At 41.1% G+C, this 26,746-nt stretch overlaps 1 protein-coding gene across 2 annotated transcripts; it reads right to left on the reverse strand.

Moving 5' to 3' along the window:
• Window positions 1–9,552: 9,552 nt before the first annotated feature.
• COIL (coilin) lies at window positions 9,553–24,879 on the reverse strand. 2 transcript variants are annotated; one of them, XM_031468092.2, is made up of 7 exons: window positions 24,601–24,879; window positions 16,794–17,904; window positions 16,584–16,670; window positions 16,039–16,086; window positions 14,683–14,752; window positions 12,045–12,133; window positions 9,553–10,536 (listed from the first exon to the last, which is right to left on the reverse strand). In XM_031468092.2, the coding sequence occupies exons 1-7, from the start codon at window positions 24,843–24,845 to the stop codon at window positions 10,471–10,473; spliced, it is 1,716 nt and encodes a 571-aa protein (XP_031323952.2). In that variant the 5' UTR covers window positions 24,846–24,879; the 3' UTR covers window positions 9,553–10,470. The 2 variants fall into 2 exon arrangements, with proteins under 2 accessions (XP_031323952.2, XP_064351022.1); XM_064494952.1 differs by lacking the exons at window positions 12,045–12,133; window positions 14,683–14,752.
• Between the last annotated feature and the right edge of the window lie 1,867 nt (window positions 24,880–26,746).

Below are 26,746 nucleotides of genomic sequence, written 5' to 3' on the forward strand. Positions count from 1 at the left end.
CTTCAAGGACAGTTAAACGCTGGCTGCTTTTCTTCCTTCCTTTCTTTCTTTCTTTTTCTTCCTTTCTTCCTTTCCTTCTTCCTTTCTTCCTTTCTCTCTCTCTCTCTCCTTCCTTCCTTCCTTCTTTCTTTCTTTTCTTTCTTCAAAACTCCTTCCTTCCTTTTCCCTGGTTCTGGCTCCGGGCATCAGGTCTCTGCAGGCTGGAGCCCGTGGTAACACACTCATGCTTAAATGATGATTTCTTTACATGTCACTGATATAACATGCTTTCCCCACCCCACCCCCCATTTTTACTTTACTAGGGTTTGGAGACATCCCAGTTTAACTGAGGTTTCCTCTCACACACATACATACACACTTGCATGTGCGCACACACACACATATAATTTTGGAACTTAAACATCTTCCTCAAAATTGTTTAGATTTATTATAGCTTTGTTTCCCTCCCCACTCTGGCTTGGGTGCAGGAAAAGTGGGTATACAGCAGGCAAGAGGTGTTCAAGAGAGGCCATGGGGAGCAGAGAGTGTCTTGGGAGGAGTTTGCTGGAGTTTGCTTTGGGGACAGGGTGGGGAGCAAGAAGGAGAAAACGGTAAAAATGTCTTAACTACTGTTAATAGTGACCACTACTATTTATGGAGCACCTACTGGGTGCTAGACAAGTCATATAGATCCTTATCATCTCTTATAATCCTTGTAAACACTGCAAGACGGAAGTCATTAGATCCATTTTACAGATGAGTGTCTGTAGGACTGGGATTCTAGCTCAGGATGGCTTTACTCAACAGCCTAATTTCTGCTTCCCCTAATTCTATTCCTCCAAGACCCTTTACCCCATTTCTTCTCTTTCATATTGCACTGTTGTTATTTGCATGAGAAGGAGGAAGACAGAAGGAGGAGGAAGCTAGGAAATTAAGATCTATTTATTGATTTAGTATCTCATTTAATTCTCGTATTAAATCTTTGAGGTGTAATTATCTCATGGTACCAATGAGAAAACTGAGGCTTAGAGAAACTAAAAACCTTGCCTTAAAAAAAAAATAAAAAAGGTTATTGGCATTCAGACTACCTGATTCCAGAAGTGAAGCATTTCTTACTATGAAATGCTGCCTCCCAAGGGGAGGGAGGGAGCAGTTTCCAGGAAATGAAACTGTAGAATCCCCTCTGACCTAGCTCTTGTGGATGAGGTGACCTGTCATGCGAGAATGCTTTTTAGAACTGCCCTTCCAGACAGAGAGTTTTGAAAGGCTGGTTAGTCAGGGAAGAAGACTAGGAGGGACGCATTTCATGTTTATCAAATTCCATGCGGCATTTACTGAGACCTACCTAAACACATTCCATTGTGGTTAGAGAATATGCTTTGTATTACTTCGGTCTTTTAAATTTGAGAGTTATTTTATTACCCAGATGTGGTCTGTCTTGCTATTGGTTACTGTTTGCACGGTGTCTCTTTTTCCGTTCTTTTACTTTTAACCTATTTGTGTCTTTGTGGTTCTAAAATGTGGTTTTTGTAGACAGCATATAGTCAGCTGCATATAGTCAGTCAGAGCATGTTTTTTGTGCATTCTGCCAATCTCTGGCTTTTAATTGGAGCATCTAATCCATTTACATTATATTACTAACAAGACAGGATTTACATCTGCCATTTGCTGCTTAGTGTTGTCTTATATCTTTTTTTGCTCTTCAGTTTCTCCATTACTAACTTCTTCTGTGTTAAATAGTTCCTAGTATACTCTCTTTATTCCTTTGTTATTTCTTCCCATATTCTTTCTGCCCTCCCTCTCTCTTCTCTCCTTTAGGAGTTCCCATCCTGTGCATGTGTGTGAGCTTGTTGGTGTCTCACAGGTCTTTGAGCCTGTGTTCATTTTTCTGTATTCTCTTTCCTTTCTGTTTCACGGACTGGATCATCTCGATTGATCTATATCCAGGTTTGTGAATTCTTTCTTCTGCCTGCTCAGATCTGCTGTTGAGCCCCTCTAGTGAATTTTTCATTTCCGTTATTGTACTTTTCAACTCCAGAATTTCCATTTGGTTCTTTTTGAAAAAACAATAATTTCTATTTCCTTCCTGACACGTTCTATTTAAAGAGACATCATTCTCATGCTTTCCTTTATTTCCTTAGGCATTGTTTCCTAGTGGCCTTCAAACATATTTAAAATAACTGATTTAAAACTTCTGTCTAGAAAGTCCAATATCTGCACTTCCTCAAGAACAGGTTCTGTTGATTTCTTTTTTCTAATATGGGCCATGCTCTCTTGTCTTTGTATGTATCATCAATTTTTTGTTCAAAACGGACATTTAGAGTAACACAGAGTGGCACTCTGGACCCAAATTCCCACCCCACCCCCAGGGTTTACATTTCCCAGAGTTTTGAAAAAGTTGATCCTGACAATTTTTTTTAATGTGAAAAAATTCATATTTATTTACAGGTGTAACAAGTCATGCATTGGTAACAAAGCAGCAGCAATATGATTCTTTATGGTGGCCTGGTGTTACAGATATGATTGCTTCATAGTTAGCCTAGCCTGTACACTAATAAATGAATCATTATAAAATGTTCATGGTGTGTTACATTACAGTCATATTCATCATACACTATTGGAAACACATTTTTTAAAAAATCACTTCTCTGTGATGATAGGCTGATAAGCAATTTTTCCAATTACAAGAGAGAAAGACATACTGTATGGTAATGTAATTCTTTGAAAGCTAAGTTATAAAACAGTAAGAAAGCTAACACATTATGTTTATATTAAGTATCACTCCCCTTCCACCTGTGTAAGGATTAGGCTCTCCACTTTAATACAAGTCTTGCACACGGTGTTCTCATGATGAACACTTAGGGATGATGATGATAACATAAAGATGTCTGCGCAGTTATTGCTACAAAGTTACTTTTTCACATGAGCGCGTGCACACACACACATTCACAACAGATAAGTTTACTAACTGTACGGCATGGTGTTTACTTATTATTCATTAAATGGAGGTGGACCATTGTAAAGGTTCATCCTCACGTCTCCACACTGAGTCAGCTGAGGAGGACGAGGAGATGTAGGTCTTGCTGTCTTGCGGGGCAGAGGCAGAGGACATGGAAGGCGAGGCAGGAGAGGCAGGCACATTCCATGTAACTTTATGGAAATACATCATAGTTTCTATGTGACTTTTCTGCTCTTTCATTCTCTATTTGCTTTAGTTTCAGTGCCTGTATCATAGAAGGAGCCATGTTGCAAAAGCCCTCAAAAGCAGTCTTGAATAAACAGACGGCTTCTGTTTTGCGGCACTGTTTCTTCTATAATTTCCTTATCGTCTGGCACTTATCGTTCGGAAGCACTCGTCTCCAAAAAAATTTGTCAGGTTTTTTTTGTTTGTTTGGTTTTGGTTTTTTGTATTGTATATATATATACTTTTATTGAAGTATAGTCAGTTTACAATGTTGTGTCAATTGTCTGTTAATTTTGTTAACGTTATCTGTTAGCCCTTGAATTTATAGTAGCAAATGATAAAATAAAATCATATCCACATATATTTTATGCATTCATGGCATACCTAGTTTCTTCTGAACTCTTTGGATTGATATTTTTAGGTTACTGTGTTTGTCTGTGTGGTTTTTCACATTGTCAAAAATATTCAAAAAATTCTCCAATATATACTTATTGAAAAAAGTCCATGTATAAGTGGACCCATGTAGTTCCAACCCTGCTGTTCAAGGGTCATCTGTACTCCCTGTGGATCGTAGTGAGGCCTCGTGAAGCAGCTAAGAAGTGCACAGACGTCATCTGACATGGAACACCAGCTGCCTGACCCACAAAGGAAAGGCACACACCCCCTTTCTCCAAGGCCTGCTCAGAACCACCTCCTGGGGAAGCGCTTGGCAGAAGCAAAGGACAGCAGGAAACTGAGGGACAGAATCAGTGAGCCTCCAAACAAATGCATTCTGGAGGATTCCTGCATCCAAATTTGTCTGGACTCTCTGAGGAGTCAGATGGGCCCAAGAGGCCTCTGCTGGTACCAAGGCAACGGAATCCTGATAGAGAGCAGGCGAAGGAGAGAAGTCTGCTCTGGGTCCCATGTGGTAGCCAGAACTGTTGACTGAAATAAATATATAGCCTAAACGTTAAGAGTCATGCCCCATCCGGCGGACACTTCTGAGGACTCAAACCCCTTCGAGCCCAGGATGACAGCCTCTCAGATCGCCCCACAGGACTGCCTCCTGACAATTTTTGCTAGTTTTCTTTTACGGAGGCAGAATTTTCAGAGGTCCTTACTCAACCGTATTACTCTTTTAATATCAGAGAATCTGTTATTACAGATTCCCTCTCTTTCATTCTGATATAATTGTTTTCTTTCTTTGTTTCTGATTTAATCCATCTAATAGATTATTTAATTTAATTAATTTTTTCAAAGAACCAACTTTTGGCTTTAATTTTCCCTGTCATTTATCTGCTTTTTTTTTCCCCCTCATATCTATGATTTCCTTCTATTTACTTTTGGTTCAATTTGCTCTTCTTTTTCAAGTTTATTAAGTTGGAACATTAAAGCATTATTGTTAAACTTTCTTCTTTTCTAATATAAGTGTTTAAAACTATAGCTCTCCCTCTAAACACTGCTTCCGTTATATTCGGCAAGTTCTGATGTATGCGTTTTCATCATCGTGTCATTCAAAATCTTTTCTAATTTCCTTTGTAATTTCTTCTTTGATGCATTAGCTACTTATAAGGATATGGCTTCATTTCCAAATATCTAGAGCTTTCCTGGATAGCTTGTTGTTGGTGATTTCTAGTTTAATTCCATTTCAGCTCTATTATCTAAGATGTTTGTCTTTTGAAATATGTTGAGACTGACAGGAGATGTGAATTTCTTCAATATGATAAGGAACTTGTCTATTTCTCACCTTTGTGTTTGTCCCTTTTTTATGCATTGTAAAGCTTTGTTATTAGGCACTATTATGGGTTGAACTGAACCCCCCCCAAATATATGTTTACATCCTAACCCCTTGTACCCGTGATTATGACCTTATTTGGAAACAGAGTTTTTACAGATGTAATCAGCTAAGACAGGGTCATTAGGGTGGGCCTTCATTCGACATGGCTTATGGAAGTGCCATACGAAGAGAAATGCAGATGAGTCTTCTCTGGAGACGGAGATGAGTGCTGTAGCTGCAAGCCAAGGGTCACCAAAGACTGCTGGAAAATCATCATAAGCCAGGAAGAGGCAAGAAAGGAGTCTTTCCTACTGGTTCCAGCAGAAGCATGGCCCTCTGACAGCTTGGTTTCAGACTTCCAGCCTCCAGAATGGTGACAGAATAAATGTTTGTTGTTTCAAGTCTCCTAGTTTGTGGCATGGCAACCCTAGGAAACTAGTACAGGTACATACACGTTAAGGATTTCATATATTTCTTACTATTTAACCCTTTTATAATTATGCAAGTTCCCCCTTCTCTCTCATAATAATCTTTCTCTTAAAAATCTTTGTCCAATACCATATAGTCGCACTAGTTTTCTCATCTCACTGTTTCCACTGTATGGCTTTCTATCCTGTTAATTTCTACTTTTCTGTGTTTTTAGGTTTAAGTGTGTCTCTTGTAGACTGAATGTACTTGAGCCTGACAATCTCAGCTTTTTAATTAGCGTGTTTAGTCCATTGGTATTTAATGTACTTACTGATTTTGAGTCTACCAAAATGCTGCTTGCTTTTGGTTTTCTCCTTGGTTTTTGTTCCTATGTTACTCTTTTCCAGTCTTTTTTTACTAATCAAATATGCTATACATTTCATTTTTATGTCCTCTTATTGGCCTTTTGCCTACACTTCTCTTTATTGTATTTCTGGTGGTGGTTCTAGGGATTATGATATGCTTCCTTAACTCATCACAGTCTATTTAGAATGAATATATAAAATGAATGTGTAACATATGGGAATCTTACTGCATTAAAGTTTCATTTACCACCTCCTTTGCTATTGTTGTCCTGTGTTTTACATATACTTACATAATAAACCCCTCCCTGTTGTTCAAGTCATTAAACAAGGAAGTCATTAGCCTAGGGTGGCTAACGTAAGCAAGCCAAAACCTAAGCCAGAGCCAATTTCTGTAAATGCCTCAGGGTTAAGAAATCAAAACTTAAGAACGACCAATCACAAGCAGCCAACTAGACTTTTCCAAATACTGCAGTTGCTCAAGATACAGCCAACGAAGTAGCCTTGCATTTTTTTGCACCTGTTCCCCTGGCTCCTGCCGCTTAGAGCGCCCCCAGCCACGTTCAGTTTAGCACAATGTTTGGATTACCCATTCTGTTGATTCTTTCTTTGTAGTTGGCTTTATTCCTCTGATAACTCTGTAAGTTTAAAAAGCTAAAGCTCTAATCTGTTCTTAGAAACAATAATCAGTACATATACGTAAACTAAAAAAATGTGCACTATACTGTGCATACGTATTTACATGCAATATAATGTGTATGTGCAGTTAAACTGTAATCATTCTACCTAATAAAACTGAAAAAGGGAAAAAAATCAGTGTTTGCACAAATGCTTCAAAAGTTTTATGTGCCTCAGTTTATCTTTTAACAGTATTATAGTATGACATTTATTTTAAACAGTCAGTCACTTCTCAAGAAAAATAAAAGAAGAAAATACAGCTTTGTATGAAAAAATACATTCTCCACATATTTACCGTTTCCAGGACTCTTCATCCTTCGTATGGCTGCAAGTTTACTTCAGCATATCCCGTAGTGCAAACCTGCTGGGGATGAATTCTGTCAGCTTTTGCTTATCTGAAAATGTCTTTTATTTCCTCTTCATTTTTAATGGATAGTTTCACAGACTATATAATTCTAGGTTGACTTTCTCTCCATTCAGCACTTTAGACGTGGCTCTGTCCTCTGTCCTCCGTTGTTTCTGATGAGATAACTGTCATTGGTATCCGTATTCCCCTGTAGGTAATGTATTTCATTTCCTCTGGTGAGTTTTGAGATTATCCGTTTAACTATGATTTTCAGCATTTTAACTGTGATGTGCCCTGCTGTCTTTTTATTTATTTATTTTAATCCTGCTTGGGTGCTGCTATGGCTTCCAGTGGGGTCAGCATGAACACTGCAGGCAAATGAAGCTCCCGAAATCCTGGACAATGTGAGAGATTGGCTTCGGGGTATCTACCAATTCGCTACCGATGAGAATGACTTCTGGAGGAACTTAATCCTCAATTTGGGACTCTTTGCTACGGGAGTCTGGCTGGCCAGGAATTTGAGTGATATTGACCTAATGGCGCCTTAGCCAGGGGTGTAGCCATAAAGACCCATGGAACCCCTGTGCTGTACTCGAACCTTCCAATTGTGACTATCACAAGACTTGCCCTGATGACAACTGCAGTTTCATTTCCTTCCCTGCCTGAGTTCTTTTTCTTTGCTGATTCCACTCAGAACACCCTTCACTGGTCAGTAGGCAGGCTTCAGCTAAAGTGTTGTCCTCTGTTCTGTAAAATTCTGTACATAGTTCCTAAGTTTTTGCAGGGGATGATCTTTGCTCTTATCCTGAAGAATAATCTAATGGTATTTTAATAAATATCTGAAATAAAGACTACACCAGACAAAAAAATCAATCAATCAATCAATCCTGCTTGGGGTTTGCTGGGCTTCTTGGATTTGTAACTTGATCTTTGTTTCCAAATTTGGGCTTTTTTTTTTTTTTTTTTTTTTGGTCTTTGTTTTTTCATGTTTTTGGCCTCATTCTCCCTCAGCAATTAAACATATGTTCACTTGCTTGATATTGTCCCATAGGTTACCGAGGCTTTGTTAATCTTCTTAAATCTTATTTTCTTCCTGTTCTTTAGGTAGGATCATTTCTATTAATTTGATTTGAGGTTTACTAATCCTTTCTTCTGAAGTCTTCAACTTGCTGTTAATCCCCTACAGTTAAATTTTAATTTCAGATATTTTACTTTTCCATTCTACAATTTCCACTAGATTCTTTTCTATAGTTTCCATTACTTTGCTGAAATTAACCATCTATCTACTCATTCTACTTTGTTTTCCTTTAAGTCCATAAAAATATTTACAATAGCTACTTAACATCCTTGACCATTAATTCTGACATTTGGGTTATCTTGGAGTCTGTTCTATTGATTCTTATGTGTTTGTCTCTCTTGATCAGGGGTCAAATCTCCCTGCTTTTTCACAATTCATTTCATAATTTTTTTTATTGTATGCTGGACATCATGGGTGATATATTTTAAGAAGTCTGGTTTATATTATCTTCTTCTAAAGGGTCCTGATTTTTGTCCTGGTAGACAGATTACAGGCATACCCTTTTGGCCATGTCAGCCTTGGTTTTATTCTGTATTAGAGTGGGTATATTTTAGTTTTGACTTTAATCTTAGGGCTCAGCCTGTAAAGTAAGACATATTCCTGACTCCTAAATCATGTCTTTTCTGGAGTCTCACCTGAAAGTCCAAGGTGCTCATAAAAGGCTGTGCACTCTGGCCAGGCCAGACACCAATACCTCCCAGAACTGCACAACTTCTGGTATCACCATTCAGCCCTCAGCCCCACACAGATCATCTCTGCTGGGCCTCACAGAGGCCTCACAGAGCCTCGCCCTGCACCTGTGCAGCCTAGCCCTCAGCCAAGGACCATGCTGAATTCCCGGGCAACTTCCTCTTCTTCAGTAACCCGTCCCTCAATTCTCAGCTTCTTCAGTAGCCCCCTAACCCAACCCCGGCCCCCTTAGCTCAGCTAGACACCTTTCCACTTAGGACCCACCTCCCTGCACCACAGCAGAAATGTGCAGGTTGGGAGGCTTACCCCATGCGCTTCCCGTCTCTCCAGGATCATACACCTACATCACCTTTTGCTTGAAAAAAGCTGTATCACGTATTTTGTTCAGTTCTGTGGTTGTTCAGTGGGAGGGAATCTTGTACCAATAACCCTGTGATGGCCCGAGGTGGACATTAGTACGTCTTGGTCGACATCAGATTCTTTCAGAACGTTTTGTTTCTCATGTTTTTGATGCTCCTTTCTACTCGTGCCCTAAGCTTAGGCCTAGTCCACCATTTGGACAATCCAGCACTGCTCTGCTTCCTATTCCTTTTTTCCCCCAATGTATCTTTTTTTTTTTTAATGGAGGTACTGGGGATTGAAGCCAGGACCTCATGCAAGCTAAGCATGTGCTCCACTACTGAGCTGTACCCTCCCCGCCCCTATTTCTTGTGTTGTTGATAAGAGCCATCCTAACAGTGGATTGTGGGGGGAGGGCAGCTGGTTACAAAAGGGTCAGGACCCCATCATTCACATTAATCTCACTCTTTCTGGAATAATACTTTTCATTACAAATCAATATATACACATTTCGATACACATCAATGGCCTGCAAATGAAAACTGGACAGTATCTTCTTTGGTCCAACAGCTCCCAGACCTAACAAACTCCATGAGACTAAACCTTGCAACACCACAGTCTTTAGCAAGGCAAACCTTCTTGTTCCAGAAAATTTTAATCTTTTGCATTACTGGAAAACATGACAACAATGCGCCAAACTCAGCTGAACAAGATGACTCGGCACGGAAGTTTAGTTTCAATGTGATTTTATTTAAAAACCTGCAAAGCTGAAGGAGGGATCTGATGTTCCGTTAAAAGAAAACCATTTTCACAGTATATATTTTAGCCTTTTTTAGCTTTGTGTTGAATAATAACAGAAAAGGAAGTTTCTGTCCAAGATCCTCACTCCAGCACACTCAGCCAGGTGCCTGGGATTTAGCAGCAAGGTAACACATCCCCTGGTCTGAGCTCGTAGTAAACCCCCCACCTGCGCAGAGCCCTCGTTCCTCCCCAGGCACACACACACAGGGTCTTGTTTTCACTGCTCTCGACAGGCCTGAGAATCCTTCACTTTAAAGCTGAGAAAAGTGTGAAAGGATTCCTTAACTCCGTGCCTGCAGCAAACCCAACTATTTGTGAACCCTTGACAACGACTAGTATAAAATACTTGAAATGTAGATATTCCACACTGAATGGAACCACCTAAATGTTAAAAAATTAAGTCAAGTAACATGCTTTTGTATTTTTAAATGTTACTTAATAAAACTTACTGAGACAAGATACGCAGCACTTTCTCGTGCTTGGTATTATAAACTCCTACTGACGACGGCTACTTGATGGTCAAAAATAAAAAATAAAAAAAGAGAAGAAACCATACACACTGCTTTAGAAACGATGCCTGAAGGAATGTTACGTTTTAAATTCTGTTACTAAAATGAAGCCTGGTGGGGAAAAAATGGTCTACAAAAGCAACACCCATGTTATTTTAAATGATGAGGTAGATTTTTTTCCTATGCAATAAAGTGAAGATAACCAAAAATGCATACAACTCTCAAATCCTCTTTAAAAAAAAAAAAAAAGTTCAGGTTATATTCACTTTCACAAATAAGACATTTATAAACCACGAGGTGGAAAGGTCACCGCGCACCCTCAGGGAAGCTCCGCATTTTAGGTGTTACTCGGAGGTTCAATAATCAGTCTTGGATCAATTAACTCTCTCCAAAACACGGTGATCTGGGGAAAAATATAAAATATTCAGTTTAGAGACTTCATTCTGGGGTCATATAAATTTTAGTCAGTCAAGGAAAAACTTAAGTCAATTTCCATTTGTGCAGAATGGCTGAAGACCTGGAGTAATCTGAGTCCAGAGAACCCAGTTCAATTAGTGTATAAGAACTTGTTTCTCTGGAATGCAGCTAAATTTTACATTAAACATATTTCATCTTTCTTTGATTTAGAGCAGGGGCTGTGGGTGGAGGGCTAGCTGGTTACAAAAGGGTCAGGAGGATTTGCCAGGCAGCCCGCAGACCTCTTGGGAGGCAGATGTGGCCCAGAAAGGTTATCACTAGTCTGCTGACGGCCATCCGTGCAGCTCTGTGGTTCTTTTCCTGTGCTGCCTAAAAATAGGCGCTATTTCGTGTTTTACCAAGAGAAAAGCAAAGGTAACAATGGCCATATGGATGAATAATGAGGGCCATCTAGTGTCAAAGAAAAGTAATTACAGCCTCTATTTCAGGCCTCAGTTTAATAAGGCCTCCAAGAGGAAAGCCTCCAAAGTGTAGTTTTCCAACGTAGTTTCCAAGAATACATTTCAACAAAAAGTGGGGCTGCATATATTGCAAATAAAGACGTACAGGAGCCTGGGCCAAATCTGCTGAGCCTACCAGAGACCCTAAAAATGTGTTTTTGCAATAAATCTCTAACAGTATCACCTATTCTAAAGAGAAAGAAAAACATACAGTCTGGTTAGTATTCCCACAAGTTTACATTTCAGATAAAACGTGACTGTGCAATACTAAAAACTCAGAATAATACAACATTTCAAGTATAAACACCGTAAGGAGCAGCAGTTCCTTAAATATAAATTCTATTCCCTTGAACACGACCATAGTCCAGGAGGCAGCCATTCCAGCACCTCTGGAAGTCAGCCTGCCTAAAAGCTCTAAACCATATACTTCCTAAAATAACAATTTAAGAATTTAAACAAAGTCTAAGGGCAGATTCATCGTGTAATGTCACTGTTCAAAATTATCTATGCTGTTATAAGTCAGAATCGTGATAACATTTGGGAGGCAGTAGTAACTGCAAGGAGAGATGGTGGAGATTCCAGGAGGGACCGTTCAAGTTCTACTTCCTGATCTGGGTGTGGGTTACCACATGGGGTATGCTCATTTGTGAGAGTCGTTCAAGTCGTACATTTACATGTACTTTTCTGAATGTATAATACGCTATTTCTTTCCCCTGAAACCCCTATAAAACTGAGTTTATGCAGCTCTGTGCTCTTGCATAAGACTTATTTGTGCATCTTGTCACGTGGACTCTCTGAGGTCCAAGATGGGACCCTAACTTGGCACTTGGCACTGTTACAGCCACACTGCAGGCACGACAGAGATCCCCAGGGTCTAGATCCTTTATGCTTTTAACACAGGCAGTTCAGGAAGCTGCACTGCCACCTTCCAGACCACCAGCAGCCAGTCAAGAGAACAGATGATAAGTAATCCCGAGAAGAGAAGCACGCCTACCCTCTTCTCCTGCGTCACCGCGTACTCCACTACCTCAGCTCCGCTTTCGTTGTGATAAACCAAATCAAATTTCCCAGGTTCTTTCACGGCTGAAACCAGACAGTGGGGGGGAGACAATAAGTCATTTCCCAGTAGTGAAAATGTTCCTGTACAGGGAATTCATATCACTAGTAAAACAACCACAAACTGTCCGTTGACAGGGAGGCGGGGTACACACACAGCAGTACGGAGTGCTCAGTGGCAGGAGATCCTTCAAAAACCCTGCACCGACAGACAGGGATCTTGGCTATTTATCGGCAACAATCTTTCCTTCATCCACAAGAAATGAGCTGGAGGCACTATCACTAGTAGTCCCAGAAAAGAATGTGTAACCATAAGATAACCCCCAAAATAACTGACAGGTTCCAACAAGGGAAGGTAGTAAGAATTCCGCAGAATTCTTATATCTTGCTGTGTCCTCAGAAATTACACATGCTTACTGTTTGGTAATAGAGCAGTCCTCACTTTGCATGGTAGGGTGGGGCCGTTAAAATGACCGTGCAGGCTGAGATCATGCAAAACAATCTTAATCAACGGGAAAAATTGTGACTGTCTCATGATCTTTAAAAGTTTTTGTCAAGACATTAAAACCTTTACTGCATAGGGAAGAACAAAGAATAAAACCACTATTTAGGTAGTACACTGTAATTTAATATATTAGAACCACTGAGGATCAAAGCGCTCTGTTTCTTTCTAAGAAACTTACCGAGGGTAATGGGAACAGCGCTCACCTTCTGTCATGTAACCACAGTACAGATTGAGCGTCTCTTCCACGCCTTGCTGAATTGGCCTGCTCCTAAGTTTGGATCAGCTTTCAATATTTTATTCTTGGAGCTTTCAACGTCATGAAATAGCTCAGAGAGTTTCTTTTTCACAGTTTTGTGAAGTTTTCTGCTGACGTCACTTGCAGGACCTCCTCATCCCTTTCGTTCACAACCACTGTCCTCATTTGTATCAGGAAGTCCTCCCAAACCGCAGTGTCAGCATCCCCACGGTTAGCTATTTCCTCTGATTCCACTTAAACTTGATTTGGATGCCTCTTTTAGCATTATCACTTTTTGTTTCTCTGTTGTGTTTTCAGCTTTGTTGGCCAATTCCCTATTTCATTTATCCATTTCTGTAGAATGTCACATGGGTTTACCATGGAGAGACAAGGAGACAGCACAACTGTATACTTTGCTGTGTTTCGAGAACTCACATGTGCACCAACCACCAAGAGACTTTGAAAGAGGGGCTGTGACTGGTCCCTAATCATGATCTTTTATTTATGTAGTGGTTTACGGACTGAAGAGCTAACAGTAATTTATGCAATTATCCACAGTTAACAGTTAGCATACCAAACGTCATTGGGGGACTGGTTTTATTTAACTCACTTGTGGTTCCTGAAATTCACATATATCAGAACCATGCAAAGTGAGGACTACCTGTATTTCTGTTAGAAAATAGATAAAGTGTTTCCAAGAAGAAAAGTTCTAATTGGATGTCACCACTGTCAATCACCTGACGAGAAGTAATCAGGCTGTGTCCACAGAATTTGATCATGAACAAACTTCTCTGTCCACTACTCCTATGAGGGGGGATTTCTTCAAATGAAACCTAATCAGAAGGAAGCTGGAAAACCAGCGTAAGTTATAGCTAATCATTTATTTAATATCATAAATGAATTTTGTTGAAAAACCTTTTTGAGTGATTTCTGTGTTCTGGAGTTTTGAATCTTTTACTCACTCCCTTATTTGAACACAAGCAGAAAATAAAATAATTATTTAGAGTCTGCAAAAGAAAAACGGGTCTCCTCTACTCTCTGGCCAGGGACCCCGACAAACACAATTCAAGTTAAGTCACATACAGTAAAAGCCCTCTTATTCCAGGATTTCAGAGCCAATAATGGGTGGGGTGAATCAGGGGTAAAGCAGGGAACCATTTAAAATAACATGTGAGAGTGTGTATACACATGTACTTTACACATTTCATTTTGACTTAACGCACAGAAGCATGTTCCTCTGCCAACCTTCTGAAGTACAGGTCTTGTGAGTCCACTGACAAGTTGTCTTTCTTTTATAAACCATATCCTTAATTTATGTGTGCAATTTCCACAATTTCCAGTTTTGAGGTTTTTTCAGTGATGGAAGAATACCAAAGCTAGCAACACAATCTAAGTGCAGAATCTCCCTAGATTTTTTCCAAATTCTTCCCAATCCCTTATAGCTGACCCACCCACGAAGAATTCAAAGGCAAATTTTTCAGTAACAATCCTGGGTCAGCATTCAACTTGGGTTGCATAGAAATAATTTCTTTGCCATAATTTTTCATCAATTTATGTAATTTTTGTGAAATTATATAATTACAGTAATAAGAACAACTTGCCTAACAGTTTTGGGAACAAATCCAACAACTCTTAGCAGACACACAACACTACTAGTGGGAGCACAGTGTGTCCCGCCGCCCCCTGCAGGCTGCTCTGTGCGGACAGGGAGTGGAGAGTGCCCACTACCCACAGAGGCCGAGGAAGACAGCAGCTCCTGGGTGAAAAAGCTATTTAGAAACCACTGTGGATATGAAGAGCCCCCATTTTCCTCCATCTCTCTTCTAGAAGACTCACCAGGTAAGGATGAAAGAATCTCTATATCTACTTGCTGGGTCTCCGGATTATGGCTTAATATTTTTCCTTCCTTTCAAAAATAAAAGTCCAAGTCAAAAATCAATATGTGAAATACTGTGAATATACTAAAACCACTGAATTGTACACTTTAAAATAGTTAAAATGGTGAATTTTATGAGAATTTTAATCTCAAGTTTTAAAAAGTTTTAAAGAAATCAACATGTAAGGGAAATAAAATTCCCACACACCAAGCCAGTGTTTTCCCTGGTCTAAATCACCCCAGGAGCAGGTACCACACAACTAGGGGCAGCCCCTGATTATTCCAACTAGCCAATCCCAAACTGTTTCCCCCACCCAGCCTTGCCTATCCCGAGGAAGCCCCCACCAAGGCTACAGCCCAGGCTTTCTCTTCCCTCCTGCTTCCGCCTCCCGACCCCACCCAGCTCTGTCCCCTGTGGTCCTGCCTGGCGGGGTATCCCCCTCCTCTCCGGCAATGTAAGTAATAAATTCCTCTCCCAATAGCATTGGCTTGTCTGTGTCATCACTCAGTCACCTCCACAAATTAAAATCCCACGGACACAAATGAGACAGAGTCAGGGGCTGAGGAGACTATGTTCTTTGAAGATAGACTGAGTTGACTTTTAAAGACAAGCTTAATGAATAAAGCGGGTGATCGAGCTGAGTAACAGCACCTGACATCAAAGCAAAACAGTGGTACTGATTTTCACTCTTGAAATGGTTTTAAAAGCAATTTCAAAGAGTTCTATAAATACTGGGAAATAAAGCAAGGAAATAGCTTTCCAACGTAATAACTATCACGACTAACATCCATTTAATATGAGCTTTAAAAGTATCAATATCATCTGGAATCACGATTCCTAGAGGCTGCAGACATATCAGTTCTGTGTATTTCCATTTCCTCACATGGCACAGAATTAAATTAGTCATCTACGGTCGGGTGACAAAACATCCTGGTTTGCCCAAGTCAGGTCCACTTACATTTCCTTTCAGTATAATTATTAATACAATATCAATCCCATTCACACACAAGTGTTCTGTTTTAGATGGTAAGTTATGCAGTCACCTATATTACGGGGCTAAGAAGATGAAAAAGATGATAAAACACCAATTACCTGGAACTAACCAACCAAATCCCAAGTACTAAGGAAAAAAAACACTGGGAGACGTCAAACTGATACTATTAAAAAGTTTACATTCTGACAAATGTTTTCATTTTCTACCTTATGATATTATTGACTCCATAAAAATCTATATGACCCATATTAGCAGTATTAAATATGACTTTAGCTTCTTTCATATACTGACACTTGATTATTTTAAAATAAAGAATCTCACCTTGTAGTCAGAGACATCAGGAGAATAATCGGACGTTAGTTCCAAAAGCTACAAAAGAAGAAAAAAACACAAATACACAAGTCTTGTGGCTCCTCTCCCCGACCCCTGAGAAAACAAGACACGCAGTGTCGGGGTGCCCACTGCTCCACCCTGGGAGCCCTACCATGAACCTGTGGCAAACGGGTTCTAGTAGGAAAGGTTTTGGGCGGTTTTGGAGGTTTTTCTGGCAACATGTTGAGCCTTTTTTTCTTGAGCACTTGCAATGTTCCACACAGCAGGCTGAGACATTTATATTCATTCAGAAAACAATTACCTGGCACCTACTACAGGCTGGGCAAGAGAATACAAGAGGTAGAATCCAGGAAGGGTTTTTAATAAATATAATTATAAATCACAGTTTAATAAATGTATCAAGTTGTGTTAATATAATTCATAAATTATATGAAATTATAAATATAAATGTAACCTGACCTGCTAATGAGTAAGTTTATTGGGAGGGGAGATAATCTTTTTGTTGTAATTGTTGCTGTTTTTAAAAAATATACCTTAAATGCAATCTTTTCACCAACTTGAGGGGCAGCTGCTAACAGCGGTAACAGACTGTAGTCCTTCTTGTGTGTCTCTACGGGATTCTGAAAAACAGTATGGGTCATGTGGTTTTGTTACTGGTGAGAAAATGTGAACCCACAACATCAACTCCAGCCACAATACGGGAGGAAAGGGGAGGAGGTAAACTCACAATAAATAAGACTTACCTGGATAATAGTAGATGAGTTTGTCACCAGTTCATTCAATTGCTGCTGCTTCTGATAGTCAGCACTTCTATTTAAAACACAGGAAATGGCATGCCCTCGTCCTCGACCTCGTCCCCGCACACCCCGACCCCTAGCTCCCTTCCAAGAAAGAAGGTCCTCTCCTCTGCCCCAACCTCTTCCCAAACCGGCGGGGAGAGTCACGTTGGGAGGAGGACCCAGAGCCGGTCTGCCACCATGTGAGTCCGGCTGCTTCCATTCGGCAGCACTCGGGATCTGGGATGAGGGCCCCGGAACGGAACCACCTCTTCCTGCAAAGAGGCCTACTGTCTTTAAGAAGTCTGCAGTGCACTCCGGGCCACTCTTTGGTATCACGCATGGGTCATCCGACTCTGAACTCGAGTCCGAACTAGAAGATGATGTCCCGGGGGTCTTGCCCTTGATGGGGGTAGAGTTTAAGCCAATCTTTGTAGCCACTTTGTTTGCTGTCGTGTTTTTCACGGAGGATCCTTCCTTCAATAATTCAGTTGACACTTTCTCTGAGGAATGTCTGACCTCCAAGATGACGTTGCTGAGCCCATCGCTGGCCGACTCATGGTAAGACTCAGACTCGGAGGAGGAAGCGGGACTGTCCTTTGTGTGAACGCCGGGGCCACCTTTCCTTTTCGCTTTAACAAGGCTGTTTCTAGCAGGAGAACCTTTTGGAAGGCTGCACTTCTGGATGGGCCACCCTTTCACTGACTGTGCTTTAGAAGACTTGGGATTCCTTGTCTGTTTTTTATACTCACATTTCTCCTTTTTCTTTGGCGATTTTCTTTCGGTCTGTCCGTCATCATCCTCCACTACAGCACACGTGGCTTTGTTCTTCCTCTTGTTTCTTTTACTCACGGTCTGATCTGCGACAGCTTTTGGCTCTAGATCCAAGGTCTTCTCACTGTTACTGTTCTCGTGCCTCTTCCAGTGCTTCTTTGAATTCTTGTAATCTAGCTCAGTTTCTTCATCCTCCTCCAACTTAAATGCCCGCTTCTTTGCTTTTCTAGGTAATAAACGAGTACTGTCACCGTTACTGACTGTTACAGGATTCTCAGCAACTCCTCTCTCTTCTAATTTAACTCTATCAAAAGAACAAGACAGAATGCTTTAGGAAGTAATTCATAAGCGTGTCTCCGGGACGCAGTTATATACTGAGATGACTTCAAACTGTCACTGTCATCAGTCGATGAAAAAATGTCACATCACTTTAGGACAAAAGACTCTTTACTTTCAAATGACTAGTTTTATTTATTGATCATCTACTGCATCCTAAACATTTTCTATAGATTTTCTCTAAACAATGAAGTAGCATTCTTCATTTTAAAACATCACAAAATTACAGTTCAGACAAGCAGCTTGCCTGAGGTCCACAGCTAACAAGCCACAGAAATGGGATTTAAACCTGTCTGTCTAACTTCAAAGTTCACAATCTTCCCACAGTCACCCACACCAAATGGTGAGAATGCTGATTATTCATTTTTGTTTTTAACTGTAAGCCACTTTTTAAAAAATCAGATTTCATTTTTATTTTGTTCAAATTTAGGAAAATACTGAACAATTTATGTTCTCTGGGGTACTGACAGCCATCGTAAAATTCCATAACACTTTGTGATTATTAATTTTATACGTCAGCTTGACCAGGCCGAGATACCCAGATATGTGGTTAAGCATTGTTCCACGTATGTCCGTGAGGGTGTCTGGCTGAGATTAACATTTGAATTTGTACGCTAAATAAAGCAGACTGCCTTTATAAATAAAGCAAACTGGTCCCAGTTTGAGTGGGCCTCACCCAGTCCACTGACGGCCTGAAAAGAATAAAGAGCTGAGCGAGAGGGAATCTGTTCTCCCTGCCTGACAACTTTGGGCTGGGACACTGGTACCACTTCTCCCGCCTTCAGACTTCCCGCCTTCAGAGTAGGACTCAGGCCAAAACACACCATCAGCTCCCCCAGATCTCAGGCCTTCGCTCCAGGGCTGGAACTTTATCATCAGCTTTCCAAGGTCTCCAGCCTACAGATCTTAGGACCTCCAGCCTCCAATCATCCATAACGTCATGAGCCAATTCTTTATAATAAACCTCATGTCTGTATCCACAGCTACATCTATGTCTATACCTACATCATCTCCTACTGCGTCTGTTTCTCTAGCAACCTAATACACAGTTCATCCCAAATTATTTCACTACAGTAAAGGAATTTGGTTCCTCTGTGAACTGGCCATGGCTAATTCTAATATGCACAGCCCGATGACAGAAAGTTGAGTGAGTGTCCTCAGTGTCAAGCACAGCATGGGGACTTCAAAATGCCTGCTAAAAGCATGCATTATTCTTTCAGTACAGTTACATCCAGCTGTGTATTTCAGCAAGCATTTTTAGTGACCATGGAAAGACACAGACAATCATATTTGAAAATAAAGTACAACTGGTGAATAAGATGATATTTGATAAGCATTCTTTACATTTTTTAAGGTATAGAAACCCTGTGGACTTATGTCGATGTGGTAGTTGAAAAAAAGCCTCAATTATTCTTTAGAATCACAAATACACAGATACAGACAAATCAAGGTAAAATAAAAGCTACTGATATCAGGATCAGGATGAAGAGAGAAATAAAACTCTGAAAGAGCAGGGATTTAAATTACAAAAACACATTACCCTCCGCTCTCAGTTGTGGGCCTCAGCATCAAGCAGCAAGGAAATAATTCTTAAACTGGCAAAAGCTAGTCTGGCATCCTGTGAATCTAAGAACTACTAAGCAACTTCCAAGATACAGCATTTTCCTTAACATTCTTGATCAATTTGTTTTCACTTGTAGCAATGCTATGACTCAAGTTTCAATTCTGAGATGATCAGTTAGGGGCAAACTTTCCATCAAACTCTGAAAATGGCTGCAAGACTTTCTGTTCAGTCACTGTGGTTCTCTGACTCACTGGGCACAGCACGTGCTGCATCCCGTGCAGGCAGGAGCCCTGGCTATCAGACGGGCCTGCAACAGCACCCTGCTTTCAAGGGCAGCTCTCAGCATCACCTCCCTCATTCTGAAGACCGTGGATCTGTGGATATTTGACCTTTGACTGCTGCAGCCTCGCTGCCTGCTACTCCTGAAGACAATCATTACAGTTTGGAACATACTAAGATTGAGGACACAACACCATGTAGAGAACAAGAAACGGTCCACCCGGGTCTGCTTAGTTACCACTCTTTTCAGGGTGGACGCTTTCCCTGGCAATGCTCTCTGCCTCTCCTCTTGGATCACAGATGACAAATATGACTGTCCTTTTATAATCAAAAGTGAGTGTACATGTCCTTTTACAAAGAAAAGCTGAGTTACCTATACAATTAACAGTGCAAGAGATTTGATCTCAAGAAGTTTTTGAAACAGATCCTCCACTGTTCATTTAAACTCTTTGCAGGGCAAACTGGGTAGTATTATCAAAATACACGGTCTCCCCTTTAAATCTGCAATTTCACTTCTAGGATTCTATCATACAGAAATACAGACATACCCATCTGCACCTCCTGACCCCCACCCCAACTCCCACTGCCTGCCAAGGCCAAAGTGATTGTCTGGATTCAAATCCTTCTCAGTCAAATTTTTAAAATACCATTACCTCAACCTTTCTCATCTGTAAAAATGGGGGTAGTGATAATAATCATAGTACTCAAATGAGTTATTACATACATTTAGAGCAGTGCGGGGCTCAGAGCAAGTGCCATCCCCAAATGTTAGTCCAGTTTTTATTAACATGATGAATGTCGTTAGCCCTCTGGGGGCAGCAGCTGGTGGGTTTTTAATGAGCTTCTCCCATCAAATGGAGATGAAACTCAACAAAGGGGGTGAAAGCAGGGACCTGTAATCTCTTTGGGTCCCATCTGTTCCCTGCAACCGCCTGTCTGGCTGCTGCTTGCAGAGCCCTGCATTGTTACCTTCAGAGAAGTAAGTGACTCGACCAAGGGCACACAATTAATGTCACAGAACCACGATTCCCACCCAGGGTTCTGACTCCAGACCCCGAGCTCTTAATCACTCTGTTCTCTTACCTTTCACATAATAGTGAACAAAAGTAACTCACACATTGTTGGCATGAATACAGACCTGTCCGACTTTTCTGGAGGCCAATGTGGCAGCATCTATCAAATTTTAAAATTTGACCATGGAGTACTGCTTCTAGAAATGTGTCCTACTAAATCACTGCCCAAGTACACAAAGATATACAAGAATATTCACTACAGCAGCATGTAACAGGGAAGAACAGACAACCGCCAAGGTCTGGATGCTTGTGTCCCCCCAAAATTCATATGTTGAAATCCTAACCCCCAATGTGACGGCTGTAGGAGGTGGGGGCCTTTGGGGGTGATTAGGTCATAAGGGTGGAGCCCTCATGAATGAGAACAGTGCTCTTATAAAACAGAACCTTAGGGCTCCCTGGATCCCTTCCACCATGAAAGGACACGGTGAAAGGTGCCATCTATGAACCAGAAAGCAAGTCCCCATCAGATAATGAATCTGCTGGTACCCTGATCTCGGACACCCCCAGCCTCTAAACTGAGAAATAAATTGTTGTTTATAAGCTATCCAGTTTATGGTATTTTTATCACAGCAGTTTTAGTTTTATATATATATATATATTTTCTTTAATTGAAGGGTAGTCAGTTTACAATGTGTCAATTTCTGGTGTTCAGCATAATGTTTCAGTCCACCATATACATATATTCATGTTCATATTCTTTTTCACTATAGACTACTATAAGATATTGAATATAGTTCCCTGTGCTATACAAAAGAAATCTGTTGTTTATCTGTTTTATATACAGCAGTTATATATATATTTAGCAGGTTAGTTTTATATAGAACTAAGACAACACCTTAAAATGTCCATTTATAAGGGGCTGGTTAAATACACTGACAGGGTCATGCTATGTGGCATGGAATACCATGTGGCATTTTTAAAAAAAAAATGGTGAACATCACATACTGTATCTCCTAAAATGTAAGATACCCAAGATATGCTAGGTAAAAAAGTGAGGTGCAGGACAACATGTATATTATAATGACATGTGCACTTAAAAAGTGTAAGTATGTGTGTTTGTATGGAAAAGACAGGCCACTTTTTACTTCCGGAGGGTACGGTGTGGGATGAGTATGTGAGAAGAGAAACAAAGGACTTTGTACCCTGAACTATTTTGAAGTATAATTTTTCTTTAACAACAAGTCTTCTGGTTTGGTTTGGTTTTGCTTTAATAAAAGAAAAGGAAGGGAATGTCCCAGAATGAAAGCGGCCCAGGCCTGGCTTCCACTGGTCTCAATTCGCCCCTGGGCACTAGAGGCTGTTCTGATTAGAGGGAAGAATCTGACTGGTGTTCTTATAAGAGAGTAAAGTGGGACACACACAGAGACACCAGGGCATGTGTCCTTTTGTGAGGACAGAGAAAGGGTCAAAGGAGGACAGAGTAACAAGGGAGATGTCTGCCAGCCAAGGAGAGAGGCCTCAGCAGAAAACAAAACTTGCCAGCACCTTAACCTCAGACTTGCAGCCTCCAGAACTGCTGAAGGGGAATTCTCGGTGGGGGAGGCCTGTGGGGTGATGTCACAGCAGCCGGAGCAGACTAACCCCAGGGCTCTGGCAGAATGGGAGCTGAGATGGCCGGGAGCTCAGCGTCCGCAGCCTGGAGCACAGGAAGGCAGTCTGGGGGCTCAGGGACTGGGCTATGAGGAAATGGCCACGGACACAAGTGTGCAGATGCCTCTCCAGCCTCCAGGGTTATTTCTCAGGGTTCCCACAAACAGGCTCCACTTTTCCTCATGGGACTTCCCTCAGCACTCCCCGCAATCCCAACAGAACCCTTCTGCTGGTCAAACTCGTCTCTTCCCAAGTCAGGGCAGCTTTTTCCCCCATGACTACTGTACTGAGCCAGCCAACATTTCCCACCCATCCTTTAAGTCCCAGCCAGACCATCTGTGTTCCACCAGTTCCCGGACCATTTGCGCTCCACCATGAGCTCTCCTTCCTCAACCACTTCTCGTATTTAGCAATTATCCAGTAATAATTATCCAGTCTGCCTGTCTGAAATCACACCAGATAATACACAGAAACATGAAATTGGTTATTTTGGTCTATGTCAACAATATTAGGTACCTTTGAGAAAAAGAGACTTATGTTTTCTTCTGTAGCTCTGAAGAAAGTGAATGTTAGGAAAGACAGAGAAAGACTAGGGACAAGAAACCACAAAAACATACAAAACTTTGCAAAATTCAGTTTTCCCCATTTACCACTGAAGCCAGCTGCAGAGGTATTTCTTGCCACATGCAATTGTGCATTTTGCTTTTGGTGAGGGAAGGTAATTAGTTTATTTATTTATTTATTCTTGGAGGAGGTCCTGGGGATTGAACCCAGGACCTCATGCATACAGAGCATATGCTCTACCACTTGAGATATACCCTCTCCTCTATTGTGCATTCTGGTGTTGAGGAGGAATTCTGCCTGCCACTGTGCTGTATTTATTTCTTATAACAGCTTTCATGGTTGCTTTTGACTGTTAACTTCATTATAAAGAGTATACTTTCCGGATGATTCACTAATTGAAATATAAGTGCAGTTACCTATTGGCAAATTATTAATTCATTGGGCAGGAGATAGATCAGAAAGTAAACTTAACAGGAGAGGACATAGTCCTTACAATGGCAACATTTATAGTTCCCAAATTGCAGAGAGAAGGGAGATCCATTTCACAATGAATAAAAAGGGGGAAAAAAGTTTTAGAAACTTGGACTATTTCAAATTGTCATTGGAAACAGCTAAACACTGTTAGTAAATCATAGCGTTCCTGATTTTAAAAAAGAGACACACATACAGATGCATACACTCAAAGATGTAGTAATTGCTCCAAGTTAAATTCCCTGATGTTTTGAAGAAATCTTATGAATCTAACATGCTCTGGGGAAAGGAATATTCAACATTCAACAAAGGGCAAGCAGAAGTAAGTAGCCTGATTCACAACTCTGGAATTTTTTCTCACTGTAGCTGAAGCTTTAAAAAGAAGCCCTGAACAAACCAGTCCAAGATATGAATCAGAACCGAAACGATCGTGTCTTATCATTGAGACGAATCAACCACACATGGACAATTCACATTACAACTGCTCCTTGATAACTCATCTCAGTATCATCTTCAAAAATTTCCAAAAGCATATTTTAAAATATTCTGTCTCCCAATTCACAACCCAAAAGGTCCCAAACACCTTCTTAAAAGAGAAGCCAGGTGAGACACTGAATGACACCCACCAGTCTCAGAGGGTGGCGCAGGAGCACTGACGTTGGACAAGCCGCACGTGGTAAAGAAAACATGACCGTTCGTCTGTTTGCTTGGGTCCCCTGCACCTGACCCTGGGCGCCTCCCGAGCCTCCCTCCCGGGGAAGGCCGGATCTCTGGCAAGCCCGCACCCCGCGCAGGTAACACAGCGACTGGCTGAGTGAGCGCTTGCTAAATCAAGGCTGGAAGAAACGCGGGGCCTGCCCAGACACAAGATCATGGTTTTTCCAAGTTCGGTCCACCACCCTCCGGCATCAAAAGCATCCACGGGGAAGGATGCTCATGACAACGCAGATTCCTGAGCTCCAGGCCTGACTAGACCAATCAGAATCTCCAGGGTTCACGGAAGTGCAGTTTGACAGCCCCACCCCCACCCCAGCCCCCGCGGTCTCCGGAGGCCCGAGGCGCCCCGGGCGTGCGCAGGCGCGTCCCCGGCGCCCCGCGCGGGCCCCACCCCGCCCGCGCGCACCTGAGGCAGTCGTTGTCTCGTACCAGGCGCGCGCTCTCGGCGGGGGGCAAGAGCCCCCCATCCAAGTAGAGGCCCAGGAGGGCCCCAGAACTGAAGCCGAAGCGCTGGCGGATGAGACTGATGAGATCCGTGACCACTCGGCATCTGTTCAAGTCGATGAGAAGCCAGAAGGACGTGCAGTGTGGGGTGGCTGGCGGCGGGTAATCAAATTGAAGCCGTAGCCTAACCGTCTCGGAGGCTGCCATCTTGCTCGATGCGCAACGGAAGCCGAGAGACTCCACCGGGCTACCGAGAGGCGTGCTCGGGGACCCGCCCCCTGGAGCCTGTTCACGTGTGCCACCTGTTGGCTGCAAGTGGCTACTACAGGCTTTGTCAATGGCGAGAACGCGGAGCGGAATTGATTCCATTCAATTCTGTTCAAGACGGGTTAGGGAAGAGTATATATAAGTGAAATGCCTTTATTCCTGTCTTCTTGAGCACTATGTAGGGTCCGAATTTAGGCAGTTCTCTAGATAAACGAGCACTGCTCAGCTCTGGTCTTCTTCTAAGCTCATAAACATAAAATAATTTCAAAAAACTAACTCCCGATACATTTTGCTGACATTTTTCACCACACAGAGTTGCAAAAGACATAATTCCTAATGTATTGTAAATGTTGACATTTTAAAATAAAGCCATTAATCACTCTTAAAGGTATCCAGTGGAATTTAAATACCCTAGCAATTTAATACCTACCACCATGCATATTTTAAAATATAAAAAAAAAGCCCTCTTATTAATCTCTAGGTAAGCCAGTCAGAAATTTTACATCATTCGAATTTCCATTTCATTTCTTCCACGAAATTATTCACTCCTTTAGTGTTCATAACAAAGGTATGAATTATGAACTATCATTATTCCCATTTTGAAGATTAAAAAAAAAAAAACAGAGTTCAGAGAGGTTAAGTAACTTCTCCAAGGTCACTGGACTTGTAAGTGGCCAATATCTTGCAGTCAGTGGATACATTTACGAAAATTTTTTTAAGTTTTGTTTTCCTGTGACACTAATGCTCTGAGTCTTCTGGATTGAGTTATTATTATTATTACTAGTGGTACACAGTTGATCAAAATAGCATAAAACGCCACACATTTTGTTACATAATTGTTAAACAGGGAAAATAAAATGGCCATGGTCTATGAATAAAAATAAATGGAGCTCTGTGTGTTTTATTTTAATTATTCCAAGTCTTTGTGGAAGAATATTGCTCAATGAGACAGGGCTCTTCATCAATTCTGGACCTATTTTTTGTTTTTATAGATGTGAAGTTCTGAGAAAACTCATTCATTTATATAAGTATATAAGAATGGAAGGATGTATGATATTGGCAACATCTGTCGATTCTTTAAACTCTTTCCAAGTTACATGCTAAAATCACCTAGAGATCGTTCTTTAAAAATTAAGTTCAGTACTCCATCAGTCAACAATTCAGTGAGGTTCAGTAACGTTAAAAACAAAAGACTTGGAAATCACCTGACTTTCAAAGAAAGCGTTTACCCAGTCACTAGGAGTTGGTCACTTTCTCAATATCTGGGAAGGCTCTACTAAGACTTAAGTGATTATTATACCATTTACTCTTACATTTAGAGGTGCTTGGTTCATAGAGGTAAAATTAGATGAAACTGGGGTTAAAAATGACAATTTCATGAAAATGGGGATTGTGATTAAAGACATGTATATTCATGATAGATGAACAGAGAGATGGATGTTTGTGAACTATTATACATAGATTTCCTAGCAATTTAATCCAATAGTTGAAATCAAGTATGTTTATAAATATGCATTTGACAATTGGAAGATCATATCACATCTAAAAAAGAAGAGTTGATCTCAGCACAAGGAAGCTGTTTTCTAAAGTTCAGGGCACTACTGCGTTTTATGTATCAGGGATTGCTGTTCTGTGCATGATTTACAATAAAAACCACTATGTGTCTCCCTAAAGTTAATCTAAATTTAGCAATAGCTGGTGGAAACAAATAAACAAATCTAGCAGGTGACAGTGAGACTACATAGATGGGGTCAGGAGGGAGAAAGATACTTCTCTTTGAGGAGAACAGAAACAGGACGCTGGCACATTCTCAGGCAATCAGCTCTGGGGAGTCCAAATGA

Source organism: Camelus dromedarius, chromosome 16 (genome assembly GCF_036321535.1).
Source record: "Camelus dromedarius isolate mCamDro1 chromosome 16, mCamDro1.pat, whole genome shotgun sequence".
Lineage (NCBI taxonomy): Eukaryota > Metazoa > Chordata > Mammalia > Artiodactyla > Camelidae > Camelus > Camelus dromedarius.